Here is a 24,594-nt window from a genome sequence, read left to right on the forward strand (position 1 = left end):
TGGAGCAGAGGACCCAAGCCGAATTGGACTCACGCGACGTGCAGATCCGACTCCTGCGAGAGGACCATGACCGAGAGGTAAGTGACCTTCGTCACTTAGTCAATGAACTAAAGCTTGAGTGTCGTTTGCACAGGAACCAAGCAGCCCCTGCTCCGGTACCTCCCCCTGCACCGGTCCCGGCTCCAGCCCCAGCACCGGCCCCGGCTCACAACCACCTACCCATCAAGGTGGCCGAGCCCTTCATCTTCAATGGGAACCGGAGTGCGTCTGTGGTGGAGTCCTTCCTGTTCACCTTGGACCAGTACTTTGAAGCTCTTGGTGTTGCCGACGACCAAGCCAAGATCCGACATGCTGCCACCTATCTCCGAGAAGTGGCCCAACTTTGGTGGAGGCGCTACCTTGCTGACCGCGAGCGAGGGGAACGCAGAATGGACACATGGGCTCAGTTCAAGGCTGAACTCCGACGCCACTTTGTCCCCACCAATGCAGCCGACGAGGCTCGGACTCGGTTCCGACGTCTCCGGCACACAGGGAGTTTAATTGATTATATCCGTGATTTTACAGCATTACGATTAGAGATGCATGACCTAATGGATAGAGATGCTTTGTTTTATTTCAAGGATGGTTTGAAGGACTTTGCTAGGATGGAGGTGAACCGTAGGGACGCCCAAACCCTAGAAGAGGCCATCACGATTGTGGAGAGCATTCCGGAATACAACCAAAATCGTCCCAACCAACCCTCGAGGAACCAAGGAGGTAACCGAGACGGGAACAGGCCAAGGTCTAACTTCCCGAGCCGAGACAACTCCCGGATCAGTGTGCCACCAAACTCACATGGTTCGGGACACGTTAAGGATCGGTCGAAGCCACCTAAGCCGTGTTTCCTCTGTGGTGGTCCCCATTGGGTCCGAGAGTGTCCAAAGAGAGCAAAGATCAATACAGCCGAAGTTAGACCCGACAAAAGCAAAGGCAAAGGCAAGGAGAAGGAGACGGATGGAGACTCAGCCATCGTCGGATCCCTCCACAGATTCAACACATTGAACAAGCCATCCTCAACCGAGAATGCCATAGCTTCCGAGTCACCTAACCGAGGCCTTCTCTATGCGGACATCGACATATACGGTAAGATAGTTCCTGCTATGTTCGATACAGGTGCTTCTCACAATTTTATGGATGTAGGTGAAGCCAAAAAGCTTAAGCTACGCTTAGACGGTAGTGGAGGTTCGGTCAAAGCCGTGAACTCTCCCGCACAAGCTGCTGTAGGTGTGGCCAAGGGAGTCCGAATCCAGATAGGAGATTGGATTGGGAAGACCGATTTCACGGTCTTGCCCATGGATGACTTTCGAGTTGTCCTCGGACTCACCTTCTTCCGTTCGGTGAGCACCTTCATCCCCGCAGCCACCTCCTCACTCGTGATAGTGGACAAGGACAAGCCCACCATTGTTCCACTACGTCCAGCCCCGAGAGACTCCACAACTCTCTCGGCCATGCAGTTCAAGAGAGGAGTCAAGAACTCGGATTGTTTCCTCACAACCATCCGAGACCTAAACGACGATGAACCCTCGGGTCAAGCTCATGTCCCGAGCGAGGTACGTTCTCTCTTAGTCTCTTATGCAGATGTGATGCCCTCGGAGCTTCCCAAGAAGCTTCCACCGAGGAGAGGAGTGGATCATGCTATCGAGCTCGTTCCCGGGTCCAAGCCACCGGCCATGGCCCCGTACCGAATGGCTCCTCCCGAGCTAGCCGAACTCAAGAAACAGCTAGAGGACCTCCTAGATGCAGGCTACATTCAGCCCTCTAAGGCCCCGTATGGCGCGCCCGTCCTCTTCCAAAAGAAGAAGGATGGCTCCCTTCGGATGTGTATCGACTACCGAGCCCTTAACAAGGTAACCGTGAAAAATAAGTATCCTATACCTTTAATTGCGGACCTTTTTGATCAGCTTAGGGAAGCCCGAGTCTTCTCCAAGCTCGACTTGCGTTCGGGCTATTACCAAGTGAGAGTAGCCGAGGGAGATGAGGCCAAAACCGCATGCGTCACGAGGTATGGTTCCTTCGAGTTCAAGGTAATGCCTTTCGGCCTAACTAATGCTCCGGCTACGTTTTGCACGATGATGAATGAACTGTTTCATCCGTATCTAGATAGGTTTGTGGTTATTTATCTAGATGACATCGTTGTGTATAGCAAGTCTTTGAGTGAGCATGTAGGTCACCTCAAGCTCGTCTTGGATGTACTTCGGGAGAACGAGTTGTACATCAAGCTTGAGAAGTGCGACTTTGCACAACCACAAGTGGAATTTCTAGGTCATTTCGTGAAGGAAGGACAGCTCCTCATGGACCCTAAGAAGATCAAGTCCATTCAAGAATGGAGTCGGCCCAAGACCGTCCCCCAATTACGGTCATTTCTTGGCCTTGTTAACTACTATCGCAGGTTCATACTTGGCTACTCATCCATTGCAGCTCCTCTTTCGGACATGCTCAAGAAGGACAAGAAGTGGGATTGGACCGACAAATGCCAAGCCGCGTTCGACAAGCTTAGAGACATTGTCTCGAGTGAACCGGTCATGACATTGCCAAATGTCGATCAGCCCTTTGAGGTACATTCCGATGCCTCGGACTATGCTATTGGTGGTGTTTTGATGCAGGATAACCATCCCGTGGCGTACGAGAGTCGGAAACTCAACGATGCCGAGAAGAAGTACACCGTCCAAGAGAAGGAGATGACGACCATTGTTCATTGTCTTCGGACATGGCGTCATTATCTCCTTGGGAGCTCGTTCGTGATCAAGACGGACAACGTAGCCACGAGCTACTTCCAAACACAGAAGAAGCTCAGCCCCAAGCAAGCCCGGTGGCAAGACTTCTTGGCGGAATTCGACTATACCATGGAGTACAAGCCGGGGAAAGCAAATGTGGTGGCCGATGCTTTGTCTCGCAAGACGGAGTTTGCTAACCTCAATGGAAGTGAGCCTAGGACCGACTTTACAACTCGGATCCGAGAGGCCATGAACCATGATCCCGCGGCCAAGCACCTCCTCGACCTTGTCCGGAAGAACCAAACCCGGAAGTTTTGGGAGCAAGACGGAGTTGTCTTCTCAAGAGGAAGACGAATCTATGTCCCGAGACACGAGGGGATCCGAAAGGAGATCCTTAAAGAGTCCCATGACTCTCGGTGGGCAGGCCATCCCGGGGAGAAGCGTACCCTAGCCTTGGTAGCCGAGAACTACTATTGGCCCCACATGAAGGAAGATGTCGAAGCCTATGTCGAGACATGCCTCGTTTGTCAACAAGACAAGATCGAGCAGCGACTTCCCGCGGGCTTACTACAGCCCCTGCCCATTCCGAACCGACCTTGGGAGTCCATTTCCATGGATTTCATTATGAACTTACCCACGGTTAACAAGTTCGGTGCTATCTTTGTCATTGTGGACAGGTTTAGCAAGTACAGCACATTCATCCCGGTCACGGCCAAGTGTCCAGCCGACGAGGCGGCCAAAGCCTTCTTCAAGCACGTGGTGAAATATTGGGGCTTACCACGTTCAATCATAAGTGACCGGGACGGAAGATTCACAAGCAAGTTTTGGAGAGAGTTGTTCCAACTCATGGGAACCGAACTCCGATTCTCCACAGCCTTCCATCCTCAAACGGACGGCCAAACGGAGCGTATCAATGCCCTCCTAGAGCTGTACCTTCGGCATTATGTGAATGTACATCAAGGGGATTGGCCGGATCACTTGGACATGGCTCAATTCTCCCACAACCTCCAAAAGAGCGAGTCCATCGGCAAATCCCCATTCGAAGCAGTCCTTGGACGTCAACCCACGACCCCAAGCGGACTGTCCATCTCATACAACGGCCCTAGCCCAGCGGCCCATGCCTTTGCACGAGAGTGGCAAGAAGAGACGGATCAAACGTGGCTTTGGCTCCACAAAGCCGCGTACCGAATGAAGAAGTGGGCGGACAAGCGAAGGAGACCTCAAGAATACAACGTAGGAGATCAAGTGATGGTCAAGATCGTGCCCCACAACTTCCGAGGGATGCAAGCCTTGCACCGAGGCTTAACACGCAAATATGATGGCCCATATCCCATCATCGAGCGCATTGGGAAGATGGCATACAAGCTGCAACTTCCCGACCACATCCGGATCCACCCCGTCTTCCACGTAAGTGTCCTTAAACCCTATAAAGCTGACCCAAATGATGATGACAGGAACAGGTCCAAACGAGCTTTAATGCCCGAGTTGGTCGAGTTTTCCAAGCAAGCCGAGATCATCCTTGATCGTCGCAAGAAGAGGGGAACCAACACCCACGAGTACTTCATCAAATGGAGAGGCTTACCAGACTCCCAGAACACTTGGGAGGAAGTGGACAAGTGCGGAGCATTCGCGGACATGATCCGCGAGTATGACGCACACCATTGAGCACTTCGGCCGGCACAAGACGTGACGAGGACGTCCCGAGTTTAAGTGGGGGAGCATGTGAGGGAAAAATGGGATAATTTTTCACCTTCCTAGTCCTTTTCTTTTTTCTCGTTCACATGTGTTCACAGGTTCACACACGGACGAGGAAGCACGCACACACGGACAAGGAATGGCCGAGAAGCTTCCTTAGCGGGTCACAGACCATGGACGGCCTCGGACCACCATGCCCCGACGTCCCAACACTCTCCCAGACCTCCAGGACATGTCCAGACCACGCTCGTGCCAAGGCCACAATCGGACCAAGCTTTGACCCGAGACTTACCTGTTTTGGTCGCATATGGCCCATGACGAGTTCTTGGGCGTGTGCTGCCATCCTTGGTGGTTTGGGCTCGGGCCAAAGCCCATTTAAGTGTTCTAGAATGTACTTAGATGAGTTTAGGCAAGTTAGATTGGTTCCTTTTTCGTTTTAGGGAAGTACGGACGAAATGGAAAGATGGGGGACCGAAATTGTGAACTTTCCTTTTTGGTTTTACAGCCCATCCTTAATAAAATCCAGGGCTGGCCAAGAGGGAAAGGCATCTCGAAAATCCCCAATCTTCTCCTCTTCGTTTCTGAAACCCTAGCCTGCGCCGACTTGTCTTTGGCCTCCACGTTGCCGGCTTGCAAACCGCCACCGTGAGCCTCCCTTGTTCCAAGTCGCACGCAGCCTTTGTAACTCTTTTTCCCCATTATTAATAAAGTCCCCAGCCGTTCCGTCGGCTTTCCTTTGCCTCCTGGATCTTCTCCTCTTCTCAAACACCTCAAGTTTCTCGGATTTCCCTAAGTCCGAAGGCTTAGCCAAGTCTCTCGAGCTCTCCCGTGTCCAACGCACGTCCGAGACTTTTCCTTTTGCCTTGGCTGCCTCACGTGGTTCCTAGCTTCACTCTAGACCCGTGACATTTATTACCCCTTCTCCCTCGTTTATCTATAATATAACAATCACTGATTATTTTACTATTTACTCCATCTTACATAAAACCGAGATCATGAATATCATAATTATATATATATATATATACATATATATATATATATATATCCGAGATGTGTTCTCTTACTCCGATGTCCTGCATTGCTGCAAAAATGCTTGCATGTTTCACTTATATCTGCTGTTTGTTCCCTAAACCCAAGATACATATTTTATACATCGGTCCATTAAAAAAAATACTAACAAAATTATTAAAATTCATTCTGGAGTCCTAGTGAACCCTAACTCGTCATGGCAATATTAAAATCTTGAATTTTATAGATTTAGAATAATTATTAATCAAAATAGTAAAAATATTGGACTTACAGGTTTCTGTGTTCCGATTAAAAAAAACAAAATTAATTGATTCCAATAAATAGCAAATATCGTCCCGATGATCAAATTTCCTAGAACTATCCCTGTTTCGAAGTGATGGTATAGTGCATATAGTATATAAGCTTAATAATATGTTACGGACAAAAAGGGTGTTTTTGGAATCGAGTTATATATACATTACATATATATATATGTTCAAATATGGGGAAAGAGCAAAAATAAGTAAAAATTCAAAACAAAATACATAGTTTAACTTAAAATTGTTGGAGTACTAGGTTAAGTACAAATCAAACATAGCCAAAGTAATTTCTCGTATGTCTGTCTTCGTACCCACCAATAAAAAAAAAAAATTGCGGTCTATGTATTTATCTCAACTTTATTTGAATATATCGAGCACTCATTTTCCTCTCCTTTTTATTATAAATATTCACCCTTTTTTGCTTTAAAGGGAAAAGATAAAGCGGGTTTAGTCACTCACATCTTTAGCTTTGATTTTGAGATATCTACGTACACATTATATATATATATATATATATATACACGTAGATCAATGTAATGTAGATCATAACATATAAGACGCTCCAATCTTTTGTATCATTACAAATGATGAGATTCTTTGTGGGCACATGTGTGTATGTGCGTATGTGTTTATTTTTTGTTACTGATAATAAGTAAAAGTTGGTGATATATATATATATATATATATATATTAGGTGAAGCCTAGAGTTTGTCGTACACCTCCCTTTGTATTATCCAGAGCCAAAATTATAGTAGCTGCATTATTTCTCTTCCACATATATGTCCCTACCTATGTGTATATATGCATGTGTGTGGGTGTATATATATATAATATGTTTTGGTTTCCTTTCATGTTCTCAATAGGACAGATCCAGACGAGAGCTAATATAAAGTCACACAAATAAATGATTTAAAATATAATGCCAGATCGAATCATATAAATATATTTATGTGTGAATTTATCATATATAACAAACGTCACATCCGGAAATAAAACAGTCCAAACCCTAAAACCTAAGCACAAAGAGGGGCCCTAGAACCATGATGAGAGTCTCTCTCCTACACATATATATATATATATATATATATATATATATATATGTTGTGTGTATTTGTATGTGTGTGTGTATATATATATGTATGAGAGACGCAAAGGGTACTTGTGAGGGTCCAAGGCAGGTTGTTGTATGAAAACTTTGGATATGGCACAATTATTTCAAAGTCTTTTTGTGTTTGAATTTGACTCTCTATATATAGGTTGGTCTAAGGTCCAATATATTGATTCCAAAGAATGTTTCTTCACGTAATTATGCCGAGATTTGGGTGTGAATATATATATATATATTATATATATACATTTTCCAAGATTATTATTTCATATATATATATATATATGATTTTCTTTTCTTTTTCTTATCCTATGACTAGAACCATTCCTAAATTTGTAACATGCACCATGCCCGTGATAGTCTAGGTGTTATATTCCCAATATTTATCCAATTTATCAGATTTAATTTTGATTTTTATGCGAGGATTATCTGCAAACCAAGTAGATATATAATGCCAGGAAAATGTTTCTATTTTTTTTTTCTAAAACATTAGATTTCGCGTATGAGTTTACAAATTTTTTTATTCGATCGAGGGTTTAATATTTATGCCATTTTAAATTTATATATGTATAAGAACATCGGTACCACCCATGCATGAAGCTGCATGATGTAGGCAACGTTACACACGACACCGGTCGAACTAAAAATGAGGTGGATATTTAATGCACATATACATATATATACACACATTCATAAGGTATAGTAAGTTCTCATATAAAGCATATATATATATATATAAATGTGTATATATCACCAGCAACAATAATATAAATTTCCTTTATAAAAAAAAACAATAATAAATTTCGCAACAATGGACATGAAATGTTCTTGTGGATCATGTGGGCTATTCTGTGCATGAATAGTATCATGATGCAATGGACAAAATGAATGGAATGATAACTACAGAATCCGCAATATTGGTAACAGTAATTAATGTGGGTAATTAATAATAACGCCAAAAGTATTTCATCGCACCGGTTAAGATTGGACCGATAGATGCCCTAATTGGTTAGAGTTTTTCATATATTAAACATAATAAATATACACGTCAGCTAATTAATGTAAACCGTGTTGACGCAAGACGAATATTTTCACTTCAAAAAAAAAAAATCGACAAATAAATCCGTTACAGACTATAAAAAGTTCCTTTGAAAATTAACGTATTTGATTTGTGAATAATATCGCAAACACGAAAACCATAATTTATTATACTCTCTATATATATATAATTGCGTCGGTCGTCGATCGAGAATAGAGCCCTAAATCAAACACTTACATAATTAAACACTAATCATCGTTACCTACTTTGTTTTAATAATCAAATGCAATACAAATTAACAAGTGGATTGTTTATTGAATAAAAATATATAATTTGATTTTTTTTTTGTGTTTTGTAGAAACAGAGAAAATAATAAATAATAATAATAAATGAAAAGAGAGGCAGGATCTGCGGTCGGGATTTGGACATTCCACGGACTACCATTTGCAGGAAAGCCGACCATTGATGCGCACACCAATGCGATTGCTCCCTTCTTCTTCTTCTTCTTCTTTTTTTTTTCAATCCTCGAAGTTAAAATTAAAATACCCAAAACAGATAATAATAGTAATAATAATAATTAATTTTTTTTAGTGTTTTCGTCATTTAAAGTGTATTTTTATAACGACCCTATGAATCTACTATAGATAAATCCGTTTTATCCCGACGGTTCAATAAATTAATAGTTTAAATTATGTCTACATTCATTAGGGTTTTGGTTATACTCCTTTCTTTATATTCTAATAAATATTAATGTTTGTTTAGATAAATATTTTTTTTTTCCATTTTATACTCAAATCGATAAGAAAAGCTTTGAAACCGTGATTGGGATGAGAGCCAATCTCCGAAAAGCAGTGACATCTGCACCTCATGCCTGTTTTCAATACATACACACACACACACACATATATATATATATATATCAAAATTCAATTATAAGTATAAATTGGATACAAATTGTTTCCCCACTTTCCAAAGGATGGAAATCGAATTTAAGAACATATATACATACGTATATGTAAATGAGTCCGAATATGCATAAATCTCTTTAATCATATGACAAACTGCATAATGTAATTCAGTAATTATATGCATTTTTTTCAAGCCGGTGAGACCAAATTAAATTTCCCAGCGCCTATTTATTAATTATTCATAAAAAGGGAGAATTTAACTTCCCCGAAATTTTATTCAATTCCGCTCGTATTCATCCCCATTTGATAGCGCTGTCTGTACTTTATTATTGAGTCAAGCTCATAACTTATTATCGGTGTAGTACGCGCGTTTTTATAAAAGGAAAACAAGATATATATTTATTATATAAGAAAAAAATAACAATTATGAAAAAATAGTTTGACCAGCTAGCATAGATCCCTTTTTGCAAAATGACACAAAAAAAATATGTAAGAAAATTACGTGGTAATTGCAAAATAAATCTCGATTCACGAGTAGAACTATATTGTGTGTATATATATATAACCTTGTCGGGCATAATACAATAAATATACGTATATAAATTTATGTACGCTTTTGAATTAGTTCGTGACTCTCAATTTTCATATAAGCCTAACTATACTCACAATAATACGGTAATCATAACCATATTCTTTTTTTTCTCTCCTTTTATATATATATATATATATATATGAAATTATATGCTCCAATTAATTATTGCTCATACTGGGTGCACTTACGGACATGCTGGTATTTATAAATCAATAATCTTTACTCACATACATTGACTTAATTGTTGGTATTTGACCTGTTTTTACTCCCTCATAAAAAAAACATACACACTCTCTCTCTCTCTCTCTCTCTCTCTCTCTCTCTCTCTCTCTGGTATAAAGGCAAACCCACAAAGACCAAACTATTCCTCTCTCTCTCTCCCCACCATGAGTGATCCATACTCCAATTTCTTCACAGGTTGGTTCAAATCCAGCCCTTTTCTTCATTACCCTAATTCCAACCCCACTTACCCTTCTCCTCCTCCTCCCTTCTTCTTCCCTCACGGCAGCGGGGGTGGAGGACTCAGCCACCGCCGTCTACCGTCCCCACCTCCGTCGCCTCCTCTCCGGGAAGCTCTTCCCCTCCTCAGCCTCAGCCCCGCCAACAAACAACAATACCCCCAACATGACCAAGAGCCTTCCACTTCGATGGATATCGACCACGACAAATCATCTTCCCACCATAACTATAATCATCATCATCAAGACCCTCATGATGATGATCATCATCATCATCACATGACTTCTAATCTTGACGAAGGCGATGTCACTGTGGCTCTTCAGATAGGGCTTCCCAGCCCTAGCGCCGAAGAGATGGCCTCTGTGTTGATGATGCCTTCGTCTTCGGACAGCATCAAGTACGACAAGAAGGATCTTGACCATCGTTGTCTCGGCGGAGGCGGAGAAGACGACGAGGAAGAGTCCGGCGGCGGCGGATGCAGATTAAGTAGACTGAACAAAGGCCAGTATTGGATCCCAACACCTTCTCAGATTCTAATTGGCCCTACCCAGTTCTCTTGTCCTGTTTGCTTCAAGACCTTCAACAGATATAACAACATGCAGGTACTCTCGCCACGATTCAACCTCTTTTTTTTTTTAATAACAAGATTTAATCTCCGAATCTCTAGGAAAAATACCAAATTCTCAACTATGTGTGTATATATATAGCTCATATATGCACATTTGTGTGCGTGTGTGTTTCCCCATGTGCTATAAAACCCATATTCGCACAACTTTTTTTCTCCTTTTCTTTGCATTGGGTGTTCAAGATCTTCAAGCACATGGCGGACTTTTCACCCTAGAACAGCTACAAAAAAAAACCCTTAGAAAGTTGGATTTGTATCTTCATTTTGTTTTGAATCTGAAAGGTAAGGAGATGAAAGAATCGGTTAATTTGGGTGTTTCCTTATTTATTTTTTCTCGAGAAAACAAAAAGATTTATTTACCGGCCGGAATATTCTCACAAAATTGGTTTTGGCTCTTTTTTTTTTTCCCTTTGGTACATACACACACAGGTTCATATAGATGCGTGCAAAAATAACATAGAGACATGTAGTTCAATCACTTGAAAGGATGACGTATGGTTTAGCTCTTTCAGATAAATGGATAAAATCATTGCGTTACGAAGAACCATGTGGACTGAGACATGATATGTTGTGTACACAACCAGTTAGACTTTTTCTTAATTAAGGGCGATTGAACAACACATCCAATGTTCTTTATGTCGTCTGTTTAGTATTTTCAGAGCACGAGTCTGTGTTTTGCTCTCTCTCTCTATCTCTCTTCACATCGGCGGTCGTGTACAACTGATCTTTCTTGCAGATTTTGCAGACAATATACGAGAGCTTTAAATGCTAACTTGTGAAACAAAAACAGTAATCATATATAAAGCAAGCAGCAGAGGGAACGAACAAAAAAGAAACATACACATGTCTGTATGTATGTATGTATGTCTCATGTATGTATGTATGTATGTATATATGTATGTGTTGCAGGATCGTGCACGTGGTTCGGGATTAGTCTCGGCCTTTGGACCTTCATGAACTATGCATTTTGTTTTTAAAAAGAAATATAAAAAAACTTAAATAATGTGTTCTCTTGGTGCCTTGCATTTTGCGACTGATCTGTTTACGTAGACATGCATGTACAATATTGTACTTGTTCTTTTACATGACTTGAATATTTTGAGTTATTTTCAGGCAATCGACCTTGTATTTATCTTTTGTCAATTACAAGACATGTATTTTGATTTGCCCATTTGGAACGCGTTTTCTCCGATTGGACTTCCACGGGCTTGAGATCTCTGTTCAAACCAATATTTTTGTCGGTGATTGTTCTCTTTGGCGTATATATATATGATATTCATCATGACATATATGTACGTACATGTTTCAGATGCATATGTGGGGACATGGATCACAGTACAGAAAAGGGCCAGAATCATTGAGAGGAACGCAGCCGACGGGAATGCTGAGGCTGCCGTGCTATTGCTGCGCGCCGGGCTGTCGGAACAACATCGACCATCCGAGAGCGAAGCCCCTCAAGGATTTCAGAACCCTTCAGACACATTACAAGAGGAAACACGGCATCAAACCCTTCATGTGTCGGAAATGCGGCAAGGCTTTCGCGGTTAGAGGAGATTGGCGGACGCACGAGAAGAATTGCGGTAAGCTCTGGTATTGCATCTGCGGGTCGGATTTCAAGCACAAGAGATCTCTCAAAGATCACGTCAAGGCCTTCGGAAATGGCCATGGAGCTTATGGCGGCGCTGATGGGTTTGACGACGAGGACGAGCCAGCTTCTGAGGTAGAGCAATTAGATAATAATGATCATGATCAGTCTATGCAGTCCAAGTAGCTTTAGTTAATTAGTACATATGAAAACAAAACTCGTTTTTAATTAAATGGACCAAGTTTTTTGTTGGAGGTAAACCTTTTTCCAAGTAATATATATATATATATATATATATATATATCATAATCGGTTTAAAAAATAATTGAAGGGTCTAGCTTTGGTTTTTTTTTAACTTCCTCGTATTTAAAAGTGTACCTGTAATGCCTTTGTTAAGTTGATGTACGAGACAACATGTAGAATCCTGACTAACGAACTTGGATGTTCATGCTGCCTATATATATACACTTGGGATGTTTTATATATATATGAATTTATTTAATAAGATATCATAAAGAAATAATATATATATAATTTAGGATAAAACCCTACAGAGTTCTAGTCTATTCATTGTGTGTGTGTATATATATGCATTATGCTCAGGAAAAGATTAATATATCGGCGTGATCATCATTTTTTTATATGTTTGTAATTATTTTGCAAGTATGTTTATGTATGTATTACAAGTATACATATATATATATATGCCATGATGATGCATACTATACACACACATACATTTAAGATGTGGGTATATTGGTAGCCTGGGGAAGAGAATAATTTCATATCTGTATTGTTGGATTCTTGTTATTTTTTAATTCCCAAAAGATATATTTTTGGTCGGGTTATAAATGAAATTATTTCACTTACAAAAATACAAAAATAAATAAAATAAATAGAGGATATAATGGCACTTTGTCCCGTGATATCATGACGCGTAATAAGAATGGGCGCTTAGAAAATATTACGTACTACTCGAGTGCATAACTTTCTCATGGATAACCAATAACATCATGATCTGCTCTCATAATAAATAATTACACAGCAAAATTTATGAATTTTATGTGTGTATATATATGTATATATGTATATATGCATTCTAGCTATGGCCCCTTAAATATTTTTCTAGTTCCATGATGATGAGTACGTGACACAAAATCATGTGTATCAAAACCATAACCCACTAAAAATTTTCAAGTTTACAATTGACGATTCAATTATTTATGTAATCCATTAGAAAATAATTTGCGTCATCCAAAAGAATCTATATGCACAATATATATCTTGAACTCTAATTTTTTATTAGTGCATTATTTAAATGAATCTTGATTGGATTTGATTGTGTAACAAATATTACAGTTGGGATAGGCTTTTCATAATGCAAAGAGCTTTTTCAAGATGCTCTCTTTTCCCTTTGGTCAGTGGAGAGACATACGTGCTTAATGGACCGACGTAATATATATATATATACACCTTATTAATTTATTATATGATTCACTCTTTACTGACTGGTAAAATCCCAAAGCAAATGATTAGCTCCTAGACATTTATATTATGAATATATAAATATATATTAGTGTGTGTAGTGTATGTTATATAAGGGTAATAGCCAGTGGGTATACATAAACAGTAAGTCTCCCTCTGTAATGTACGCATGCCACTCAAGAAGGTCCATGATTCAACTTTGTAGTTTCTATAATTTCTCGTGCAAAAAAACTTTTGGTACAACATATCTCTAACCAGAAATGCAACTTCAATACAGACATAGATGTGGGTGTATATACATATACATATGTGTATGCAAGCCACGAACAAGAGAGAGAGAGAGAGAGAGAGAGAGAGAGAGAGAGAGAGGGATGGTCAAAGGGGCAAAAGGAGAGGTCTAATCCATGAACAGTAAATGAAACAGATTGAGGGGGAGATGCGTTAATGTTAGAGTACTGTTCATTTCATCAGTCCTTTCTCCCAAATCTGCACACCCATCACTCCCTTTAGGGCTCCACTCTGTTCTCTCTCTCTCTCTCTCTCTCTCTCTCTCTCTCTCTCCCTCTCTCTCTCTCACTCTCACTCTCTCTCCCCAACAAACAACGCTTATTAACTCCTCCGATCCAAGCCCCCGTGCCCATATGTACCCCGTGCCCGTAATGACTCGCATATATAGGAAAAGGTTACAGACTTCCAATTCCCACTTCTTTCTTGAATCCAAACCCCAATACATATATGTTGTATACTGCTTTTTTTTCTTTAAAAAGGGTAATTTGTATTAAAAGAAAAGTGATATATGTACATAAGAAAAGAAGAAAAATAGAACACCCGTGTTACAAGGGACAAGAGATTGTGAAACCAAAGAAGTCCTAGGTTAGGCGGGTGATTACAGAAATCTAATGCGTAATTGGTAAATAATTAAGAATATAAGATAATATGATATGGTTTCCATGCACTAAAAAAAGGTATGAACTGGCGTGATATAGCACAATTCAAACCGTTGTTTGAATGCATTAATACGTGCAAGTGAAAGCCATGGAGATGTAATAAAGCAGACCCATTACAATTGGAGAAAAAAGTTGATGATATGCATAGCATTGATCGATCTTCAGTGGAGAGGGCATATCATACCATGTGGGGTATTTACTATATATGTTTTTTTTTGGTAGGCTGTGCGGTGTTTGTATATACTGTGTATATATGAAATGTGAATGAAGAACTTCACATTTATTCATATTCTTAAAATCTCTCCGACAAACATTTATTGCCAATCAATTTCTTGGATGAAGACCATCCCCTTCCTCCTTTCCATCCTTCAAACCCCACTTTTACAGTACTCTCTCCATCACTATATATCCCTCTATATATATATATATATCGATTATTTGTAGTCAATTAATCTATACTAGGTTAGGGTTACGTCCAAATAGTCAAATTTGACATTGTATTGATGATGACGATACATATACAAATAACAAATTTGGGAAAACAATTTTTTTTTACTATTCTCGAACTACAAGACCAACAAATCTATATAAGTTGGATAATTCAACCGATGAAATAAGGGAAAAAAAATATGTCCCGCCTCGGATTCGAGTCCCAAGTTGGAGAGAGAAATTGAACATACCTTGTTCTTGACTCCAATATTAGTTTGGACCTCGATCCACGATATCAAGATTATAAAAAAAACAGTTAACAAATCTATATAACATGTCTGTTGGTTGCGTTCTTGTCTAAAGACATGCAGGAATTCGAGCTAAACTACAAGTATTAGGGCTTTACTACAGATCTGTCGGATAGAATCCGAACATTGAACTTCACTTTACTCGGTAACTATGCTCTTACATCGATATTATAAAATCTTAAGTTCATGGGTGTTGAATAAAATTTTATTTTCTCGCTTGTATCTAGAAATTAAGTTGAATAAAAACATTTGTTTCCTGTTTTAAAATCCCTATGCTTTGTTAGAACCGGTGTTTGAACGCATTAATTAATGTTATATATAAACTCATTAAATATTAGTTATCAAATTACATTTTCCCAAAATGTAATTATGGCGACGAGAATATATATAAGCAAACATCTTCGAAGATATATGAACCATGGGAAATGTGTTTGTTTATTTAGTACTTCTATTTCATGTCCCAAAGGCTGGTCTAAAGGGAGACAACTTTCTCTACGTACGATGTTTATAGTTTGTTTGCATGCACTAATTATCTATCTTTAACCTATCCATACATTCTTGCATTTCCCCTCTACGTATACCAAAATTGTTATTACAAATTAAGGAAAATCCGGAAAAAAATCCAAACTTTTCAATTTTGCAATAAAATGTTATGGGCCAAAAAATAACCCTAAAACCAAGTTTTATAGATTGTATGAACTAATTTTTTTTAAAAAAAAACTAAACTACGACTTTAACCCGAAAAAAGTACATGTACTATTGAAAACTTGTCAAAATAAATCTTCATTACTGAGGTAGTTTTACAGGGTCGACAGTTGAAAAAAATTACCAGGTGAATTTTTAAAAAATAAATTACAATTTCATTTTTTAATGAACTGTTGTTTTCTGGTATTAAAACCCGAAATTGCAAAAACCGGTTTGAATTTTGATTTACGGTTCGATAAAATCCAAAATTCAAATATAACCGTAGGAAGCGACATTCACCCGTACTTCTCCATTACTCTGCGAGATATAATTGGGACAAAAGTATAGTGAATTTCGAGATTATAAAAAAATCCGGAACAATTTTTTGTTAATTTTTCCATGTGACAAATTTTCATGGCAATGGTCAGTCTTTCGTGATTCATATAGATACTTATGCAAGCCACGTCAGCAATAATGATTTATTCGATGACGTTTCTAGAGGTATTTTTTTGGGGAAAATGTTGGAAGTTTAGATTTTTTTTTTGCCCAACATTTTTTTTTGGTTAATCGTAAATTCTATTAATAAAACCGTGTTCTACGTGGAGAGTAGATTTAATTTCTCTCTCAAAAGACAAAGATACGAAAGCAGCTACACAAGAGTAAAAGCTGTGCTAATACAGTTAGATAATCTCAAAGTGGCGAAACCAAATCGAAAGCAGTGAGTCAGTCTGGTATGTGCATCTCCACGTGTCCCTTATAGAAGTTAATCGTCTCCTTGTGGCCCAACATTTTGTTCAACCATTCTTAATTATAGCAAAATTGAAAAGCTTGGGGATTATAGTAAGAAATCTTAATTATCTAATATAAATTAATTAAAAATAAAATAATATATAAATTTAACATTATATAAAATTTACATATTCTCCTCCCGTGTATAAATAGGTAACCAAATTAAATGGATATAAAGGTGATAGCTTAATAATATGTAGAAGATTATTAAAGCTCTATATGATTTGAGGCAACTTTTTCGTCGGAAGGAGGACCCGACATTCAAAAGAAAAAGGGCGAAAGAGGCCAAATTCAGCTCGTCTCATGATTGATTCACGGGCACCTCAAAAGACAAAACAAACATTTCATTTAAAAAAAAAACGTTATAAATCAAATATTTTTTTTTATAAAAAAAATACAAAATGATAAACTCACAAAAGAAAAGAGAAAAAAAAAATAGAACCGGATATACGGAGAGGGTCTCTCTGATTATTGAGATCCGAGCGTGTTCTTGTATTTTGATCCATTTTCATTTATTTTGATCCATTTTCCTATTAAATCTATACGTTGCTTTGATCGTCATATCATATGCATGGAGATTCTCCAAGTTGTATGCAGTACTCTAAAATCTTCAGATTTAAGCTATATATATATATATGTAATTACGTATTACACCCACACACACAAATATATATTTTTATATTTCACATAAACTTCCTTTTTTTTTTTTGACATTTCACCAAATTTCCTTGACGATGAGCTTCGAATAAAATCAAATCAGATTTTATAATTTTTTACACGGCTCTTTTATAAAGAGACATGTGATTAGACATGTCATCAACTAATTAACCGAGGTCTTGCCGTTTTGAGGAGGAATTATATTTAAGGGTTAATTAACTCCTAAGAAACCCATATCCTAATTTCGTCCATAACTCAAGTTACGGTACAGATTGTATCAGTTAGAATTGTAATTTGGATTATTGTAACGTCAAGAAACACGCACAGTTTTCAAAATAGGGTAGATATTTTTTTTAAGCATTTTCATATGTAGTATATCTTTGTTATAAAATATTATATATATATATATATATATATATTATGTGTTTAGGTTATATTTTGATTTTATTTTCATTAGAATAATTATCTTCTAAAACTCATCTTCATTCGAATATTTTTTCATTTCATTTTGGGTTTTATTTTTAAAAATTCCTTCGCAATAATTTTAGATTCTATTAGTTTAATTTTAGAAAAAACCATAATCAATTCAATTTTAAATTAAATTAAATACGTCATTAGAAGAGAAGAATAAAAAAGGAGGGCCAAAATTTGTTCAATGGAAGAGAGACCCCACAGTCAAACTGATTGATTAGAGCTTCCTGGAGAACATAGGATGCAAACGTATCTGATATTTTTATTTATTAATTGGATGGTAAAAGTGTATATATATATATACATATAGAAATTTATTAATCATATATTTTTATTAAAATAGGGTGCAAACATTATATATATATATATGTATGTATATGCACAAAACACATGATAAATTCCCAATGCCTCTGATGTTTTGTATCTAAATCACGGCCAAAAATTTCCTATTTTGAAATTTTAATTTTACAACCGTCACTCAAAATCTATTGTTACAAAGGAGTTTTAATTTGGTTATTATTTATTTCTCATTTCCATTGATTTCGTTTCACTTATTTTAGAATTTCTATTTTTTTAAATGTTTTGTTCTAATTTTTCATTTATTTTCATATTTTAATTTGATTAAAAATTATGCGAAATAAATGCATGTTTGCTATTCTATTCTATATAATTAAATATTATGGAATGTAGATTGGTTGAATTGTGCACGCTAAAACCTAAAATTATTTATTCTAATTATAATCATCAATTAAATTAGATGAATCAGATAAAATACTTTGCAAGATAAATTTTAGATGATATAAATAACCATATCCACTTACACACTAATAAGGAGAACAATGTTTATACTAGTGAACTGATTTTTTATGGAACCTCTTTGGTCTCGTGTGTGTGTGTGTGTATATATATTATTTTTATTTTTTATTCTCTATTTTGTTTTTAATCTGCTTTTAGTGAAAGGTGTCTTTTATCTCCTTCTTTTCTTTTACTTTGAACTAAACTTTTGTGATAACCAATCAAAATTCAGAGGAAATTTTATTAATTTATGCTTTTCTTTATTTTATTAAATAAAAAAAAACTAACTCTTATATCCTATTCCGTTTTCACGCTATTGGAATGCCTCAATAGATCCGCCAGATGTTTCTATACACACATGCCCTCTATTTTACAATTCACACACACACACTATATGAATATATATACATGTATATACACGAGGGATGGGGTGATGAAGAATCACATGCTTAATTAAGTTGCCCTAAAGAGGGAGGCAAGCAAGAATCGATGAAGAGTTTATATATATATATATATATATATAGATACCGCCTATATAACATTCTCCCGTATATGTCAAATGGCGTTGATCAAAGTCAATCCTCAATTTCAGTTCCATGTTCGATCGTTCCCCCATGCATGCATGCACGCACGCACATGGGCAGTGGTGCGGGGAAGCACTTAACTGCATCCACATGCATTGATGTGGGTGTGATGGTGAATGGATGGGAGATGATTAATTAGGCACCAATAAATAGAAAATAAATTGTTCGTCAATACACACACACACACACACACACACATATATATATATATATATATATAATGTACGTAGTTTAAAATTCAAATGTCCAAGGAAAGAACTCGATATTATTTGTGTAAAGCTTGAGTCTCCATATATATAAATATTTATATGGTTGCATATTATTTATATATATATATATATATATATATATATTTGTTCACCTAAAAGTAAATTGTCACAAATCGAAATTCACAAGTGATATGGGTTGATGGTCACATTTTTTTTTTGTTTCCTAACGAACAACGTGATTCTTGAATTTACACCTAAATTGTAAGTCTCTGTATATATATATATATATATATCTGTCTGTCATCTGAAATAATTTGTCCATAATAATGGTCATCAACATATCAAGACTGTAACAGAAAATTATGTTGTAACGCAAAATAATGCAACTTCAACGTTTGGACGGATTGTATTTAAAGGGTTTTTTTTTTTAATTATTTGAATCACACCTGAATATAAAAATAAAGAAAAACCAAATCCATGTTTGGGATCAACCGCGGTAACAAAGAAAAAAAAATCCATAAAAATTGGGGATCCAACACCATAATAAAATACTACCGTTGTGGAAAACAAAAAATCCAAACTAAAAAATTGAATTGAATCAAAATTCGACTAAAAATTGAATAAATGTAGTTTTTAAAAAATGAAAAAAAAACGAAATGATAAAATGAATAATAGAAATATAACCAAAACTGAAACTCGACATTGGATCCTCCGAGATAACATAATCTGGTTCAAATATTTACCCAGCCCAGGTATTTCGGCCCATGTTTTTAATTCGATAACATATGGCTCGTTCCGTTATGTTCTCCACGTGGACTTAAGGACACGTGTCACACAGATATTCAAGCTCAGTGGATTTTTGTCGGGAAAAAAAAGCTTAGATACTGAGATACGCAACGCAGCAGATCTCTGAACCACAAAGATTCACGTGGGCCCCAAGAAGAATCTACACGAAAGATCAACTGTCTAAAAACACAGCGTAAAACCTGAACACGTCCATTAATCTCTCGACCATTTCCTCGTTCCTTTTGCTAATATGTTCAGCCCAATTCAAGTTTCGTCTTCAACCCATCTCAAAATGGAAACTTTATCGCCGAATCCCGATCTCACTCTGTTGAATTTCACGAACTGTCGAAAACCCACTTCTCTTCCTCTGTCGTTTCATCGATTCTCGAACCCGGATCGCTCTGGGTACAAGCAACGGTGCGTTTCGCTGTCTTGCCGTGCTTCATCATCTTCTCGTCATCGTCACGAACCAGAGCCCGACAGGGATCTTGATCTGATCATCAGGACCATCGGAAGCAGATTGCTCAGTTTCGCCGCAGCCGCCGTTGCGGTTTCTTCGATCTGTTGTGATTCTCCGGCCGTCGCCGAGTCTCTGACTGTCGCTTTCCCCGTCTCCCGCGCTCGCGAGGTGAATCGGGTTCTCTATCCGCTGTGTTCGATCTGTTGGTTAGATTCTGTGTTACTGATAACAGTTTGGTTATTAACTAGGGAATCTATCTCTGTTAGGTGAATACTGTTCAGAGAACTCTCGTGGAAGCATGGGGATTGATCAGAGAGACATTCGTCGATCCGACATTTAACCATCAAGGTAGCGACGCCTTACTGTTGGATGAATCTATGGTTCCAAATCTATAAAGGTCTGAACTTTTTTTTTCGTTGGTTTTCAGATTGGGATTCGAGGCTGCAGCAAACAATGGTGGAAATGTTCCCACTGAGATCAGCTGATGCTGCGTACGGCAAGATCAAAGGGATGCTTTCAACGCTCGGCGATCCCTTCACTCGGATTATCAGCCCGAAGGTCTTCGATGGAATTTTCAACTTCCACGAATCTGTTCTTGTTAAGACATGAATCTGCAGTTGTTGTTGTTTGTTTTGTCTGAAAATGCTAAAACTTAGTGTTCTTCATTCTGTTTTGCGGATTATCTTTGCTTGCCAGGAGTACCAGAGTTTCCGAATCGGTAGCGAAGGAAACCTGCAAGGTGTCGGCCTTTTCATAAACTCGGAACCGAAAACAGGTCACCTGGTTAGTATTTATGAACATGAACACGAAGAAATTTATCTCTCTCGATTTGTATTTTCCTCCGAAATCTTGTTTAAGATCATAATCCTTGTTTAGGTTGTAATGTCTTGCATCGAAGGTAGCCCGGCTGATCGTGCCGGTATTCACGAGGGCGAGGAATTAGTCGAGATCAACGGTACTCTCCAATCTCTAAAAACACGCTGATGATTGAATCTTACGCTTCTTGGATCGTTTCTTGATCGATGAATCTTTCCGTTTTATGGGTTTTCAGGCGAAAAACTGGAAGGCGTTGATAGTGAAGCAGCGGCACAGAAGCTACGAGGGCGAGCCGGAACCTCTGTCACAGTAAAACTTAAAAGTGTAATATCTTCATCGTCTTCAGTTTCGGTGTAACCTTCTACTTATTCGTGTATTTAGTATAACAATGATATCATAATGTTTTTGCAGGCAAATGATCCGGGAAGCGATTTCCATATCAGAGAGGTATATATATCGATGAAATTCTCGTATCTTTCTTTCTCGTGACAATTGTTATTTGGTGAATTCCTGAGCGTGTGTTTCTCGTATTTAAAGGTCGAGATACCCCGTGAATTCATCAAGCTCTCTCCGATATCGAGCGCTATAATTCCTCACAGGACCCCGGATGGAAATCTTACAAAGACCGGTTATGTGAAGCTCTCGGCCTTTTCTCAGGTAAGTGCAATATAGAGGACAGTAATCCCCGAAAACGCGAAAGAAAATGCGAAGTAATCGTTGTTTTCTTTTGTCCGTGTTGAAAGACGGCGGCTTCTGATATGGTAAATGCAATCCACGAGATGGAGAACGAGGACGTGCATTCGTACATTCTGGACCTGAGGAACAATCCGGTAACTTCAATTTCCGTTCCTCCCTCGCTCTCGCTCCCTCGGGGAGATATCTTTGTTTACTCTGTGAGGGTTGGTTTATTCGGAATTCGGTGCGGTTTTGGTTATTTCAGTTTAAATTTTAGAAAAAGTACAACTGTTCGGTTTTCATATTAAATTCGGTTCTACTCGGTTCGGTTAGGACAAAACTACTTTTCTTAAAGAAATTCACGATTTTTTCATTTATTTTTTTATTCGGTTCGATTCGGGTTAGGATTCGATTTTTTCGCTTTTAAAAAAATCATAGCCATTTGGTTTTTTATCAAATTCGGTTCTGTTGCGATTATATATTATTCGGTTCGATTCGGTTATTCATTTATTAACCCAATAAGCCAAAACCCCTTGAATTCTAAAATTCATTCAGGGCGGTTTGGTAAAAGCCGGGCTCGACGTTGCGCAAATATGGTTGGATGGCGATGAGACCCTCGTGTACACGATTGACCGCGACGGGATCGCAGAACCGATAAACATGATCGATGGACATGCCGTGACACGGGATCCACTCGTTGTGCTGGTAAGTGTGAACGGGCGGACGTTCATATGCTCTCGCCATTTACATGTTACGATTCTCGGATCATTCGGAAACGAATTGAACGGATCTTTCGAAATGCGACAGGTGAACGAAGGTAGCGCGAGCGCGAGCGAGATTTTGGCCGGAGCTTTACATGACAACGGCCGAGCTATTCTTGTGGGTCACCGGACTTTTGGCAAAGGAAAAATCCAGGTAACGTCAACTTTGGCGCTACAGAACCCATTAAGAGAGTCTAATAAAATTTCAAGTGAATAATAAGATTGAAATAATTACTTTCACCACAAAAAAAGGATATAAATAATTGTTTCCTATTTGAAAAAAAAAAGAAATTAGAGTTTAATAAGTTCTCTTTTAAGCAAAAAAAAAAATCTGAAAAGATAGTTTTAGTTGACATAAAACCCTTTTACTCTAACAAAGTTTCAAAGTGGCTGAGGTCAATATAAATGGTTAGAGTAAGGTTTTTATTGTGAAATGGGTAAAATGGTTGTATTTTGTGACGGCCGGATATGCAGAGCGTGACGGAGCTACAGGACGGGTCGGCGCTGTTCGTGACGGTGGCGAAGTATCTGTCGCCGTCACTGCAGGAGATAGACAGAGTTGGGATAGCACCGGACGTCCAATGCACCACCGACATTCTCTCTTCCTTGTCCACCCAAGCTCTGATCAAGACAACTCGCTCGGCTTCTTCCGTTTCTCCTCTCGAAGCCGATTCTTGTATCATGGTCGCTGAACACCAACTCGACGTCCAACGGCTCATCAATGGCTCTGCTTCTTGATTGCATCTCTCTCTCTCTCTCTCTCTCTCTCTCTCTCTGTAAATGACACTTCCTGGTTGGGTTATGATTTGTAAATGATATGTAATTCCATCACGTTTTCATCTTTTTTGTGAAACTGATGTTTTTTTTTTGTCTAAAAATAACCATAGATTCACTCCCTATAAATCTCCACCATCGCCCGCCATTGATCTATCCCCGGATCTGAAAGAAGCAGGAAAACCGAAAGAAGAGGAAGTTTGAGAAAACCCTAGTTTTCAGGTCTCAGCAAATATGGAGTCGAAGAAGATCGCCTGCGGAATCATCTTCGTTGCAGCTTCCATAAGCGCTGTCGTCATGCCCGCTTGCTGATGAGGCCACCGCTCCGGCGCCGGGATCCACCACCAGTGGAGCTGCCGTACCGGTGATCGGATCTCTTGTCAGAGCCTCCCTCATGTCCCTCTTCTGCTACTACTTGCACTGAGCTTCCATGAGCGATGTTATTCCGTTTTATTGTAAATTCGGGAGCCAATGCTGATCAATAAAAAGAGCACGCAGATACATACATACGCATATATATGTATATGTTTGGTTTGCTAGGAAAGACTTCAGCTTTAAGTGGATACACAGACAGAGACAGACAAATCATCAGATGCAGATGTCCAGATGTGGGCAAGTCTTTAACAAGTTTCATGCTTCATCTGGCCAGAAAACTAGAATAAGGTGATGATTTCAACAGAATATGGGTAGGATTCACAATTATGGAATGTAAATTAAAAAAAAAAAACACAGAAACAGAAGAGCAAGGCTCTGCAGAACAGCAGAATCTCTCTACACGAGGATGAGGATCCATCAATCAACCAAAAACCTGCAGGTTGATGATCTAACATGATAGATCCCACATATAGGAACAAGCCCTTTTCCCACAA

General features: G+C 38.5%; 2 protein-coding genes across 3 annotated transcripts; both read left to right on the forward strand.

The window, feature by feature from the left end:
- The first annotated feature begins 9,799 nt into the window (after positions 1 to 9,799).
- On the forward strand, positions 9,800 to 12,578 carry LOC104818936 (zinc finger protein WIP2-like). The gene is made up of 2 exons (XM_010548780.1): positions 9,800 to 10,487; positions 11,820 to 12,578. The coding sequence occupies exons 1-2, from the start codon at positions 9,813 to 9,815 to the stop codon at positions 12,279 to 12,281; spliced, it is 1,137 nt and encodes a 378-aa protein (XP_010547082.1). The 5' UTR covers positions 9,800 to 9,812; the 3' UTR covers positions 12,282 to 12,578.
- A 7,859-nt stretch (positions 12,579 to 20,437) lies between these two features.
- On the forward strand, positions 20,438 to 23,846 carry LOC104819007 (carboxyl-terminal-processing peptidase 3, chloroplastic). 2 transcript variants are annotated; one of them, XM_010548902.1, is made up of 12 exons: positions 20,438 to 20,867; positions 20,966 to 21,047; positions 21,127 to 21,257; positions 21,396 to 21,482; positions 21,576 to 21,654; positions 21,751 to 21,839; positions 21,927 to 21,962; positions 22,053 to 22,172; positions 22,259 to 22,345; positions 22,746 to 22,895; positions 22,998 to 23,105; positions 23,426 to 23,846. In XM_010548902.1, the coding sequence occupies exons 1-12, from the start codon at positions 20,490 to 20,492 to the stop codon at positions 23,687 to 23,689; spliced, it is 1,611 nt and encodes a 536-aa protein (XP_010547204.1). In that variant the 5' UTR covers positions 20,438 to 20,489; the 3' UTR covers positions 23,690 to 23,846. The 2 variants fall into 2 exon arrangements, with proteins under 2 accessions (XP_010547204.1, XP_019058372.1); XM_019202827.1 differs by having other exon boundaries at positions 20,441 to 20,867; positions 20,948 to 21,047; positions 23,426 to 23,689.
- Positions 23,847 to 24,594: the final 748 nt, after the last annotated feature.

This window comes from Tarenaya hassleriana, unplaced genomic scaffold (genome assembly GCF_000463585.1).
Source record: "Tarenaya hassleriana unplaced genomic scaffold, ASM46358v1 Cleome1, whole genome shotgun sequence".
Lineage (NCBI taxonomy): Eukaryota > Viridiplantae > Streptophyta > Magnoliopsida > Brassicales > Cleomaceae > Tarenaya > Tarenaya hassleriana.

What these genes read in the sequence shown, in the direction of transcription:
- LOC104818936 (XM_010548780.1), top strand. Translation starts at nt 9,813, where the DNA reads ATGAGTGATCCATACTCCAATTTCTTCACAGGTTGGTTCAAATCCAGC. An exon ending in ACAGATATAACAACATGCAG is followed by an intron (nt 10,488 to 11,819) that starts GTACTCTCGCCA and finishes TACATGTTTCAG; the next exon opens with ATGCATATGTGGGGACATGG.
- LOC104819007 (XM_010548902.1), top strand. Translation starts at nt 20,490, where the DNA reads ATGTTCAGCCCAATTCAAGTTTCGTCTTCAACCCATCTCAAAATGGAA. An exon ending in TCCGACATTTAACCATCAAG is followed by an intron (nt 21,048 to 21,126) that starts GTAGCGACGCCT and finishes GTTGGTTTTCAG; the next exon opens with ATTGGGATTCGAGGCTGCAG. An exon ending in GCGATTTCCATATCAGAGAG is followed by an intron (nt 21,963 to 22,052) that starts GTATATATATCG and finishes TCGTATTTAAAG; the next exon opens with GTCGAGATACCCCGTGAATT.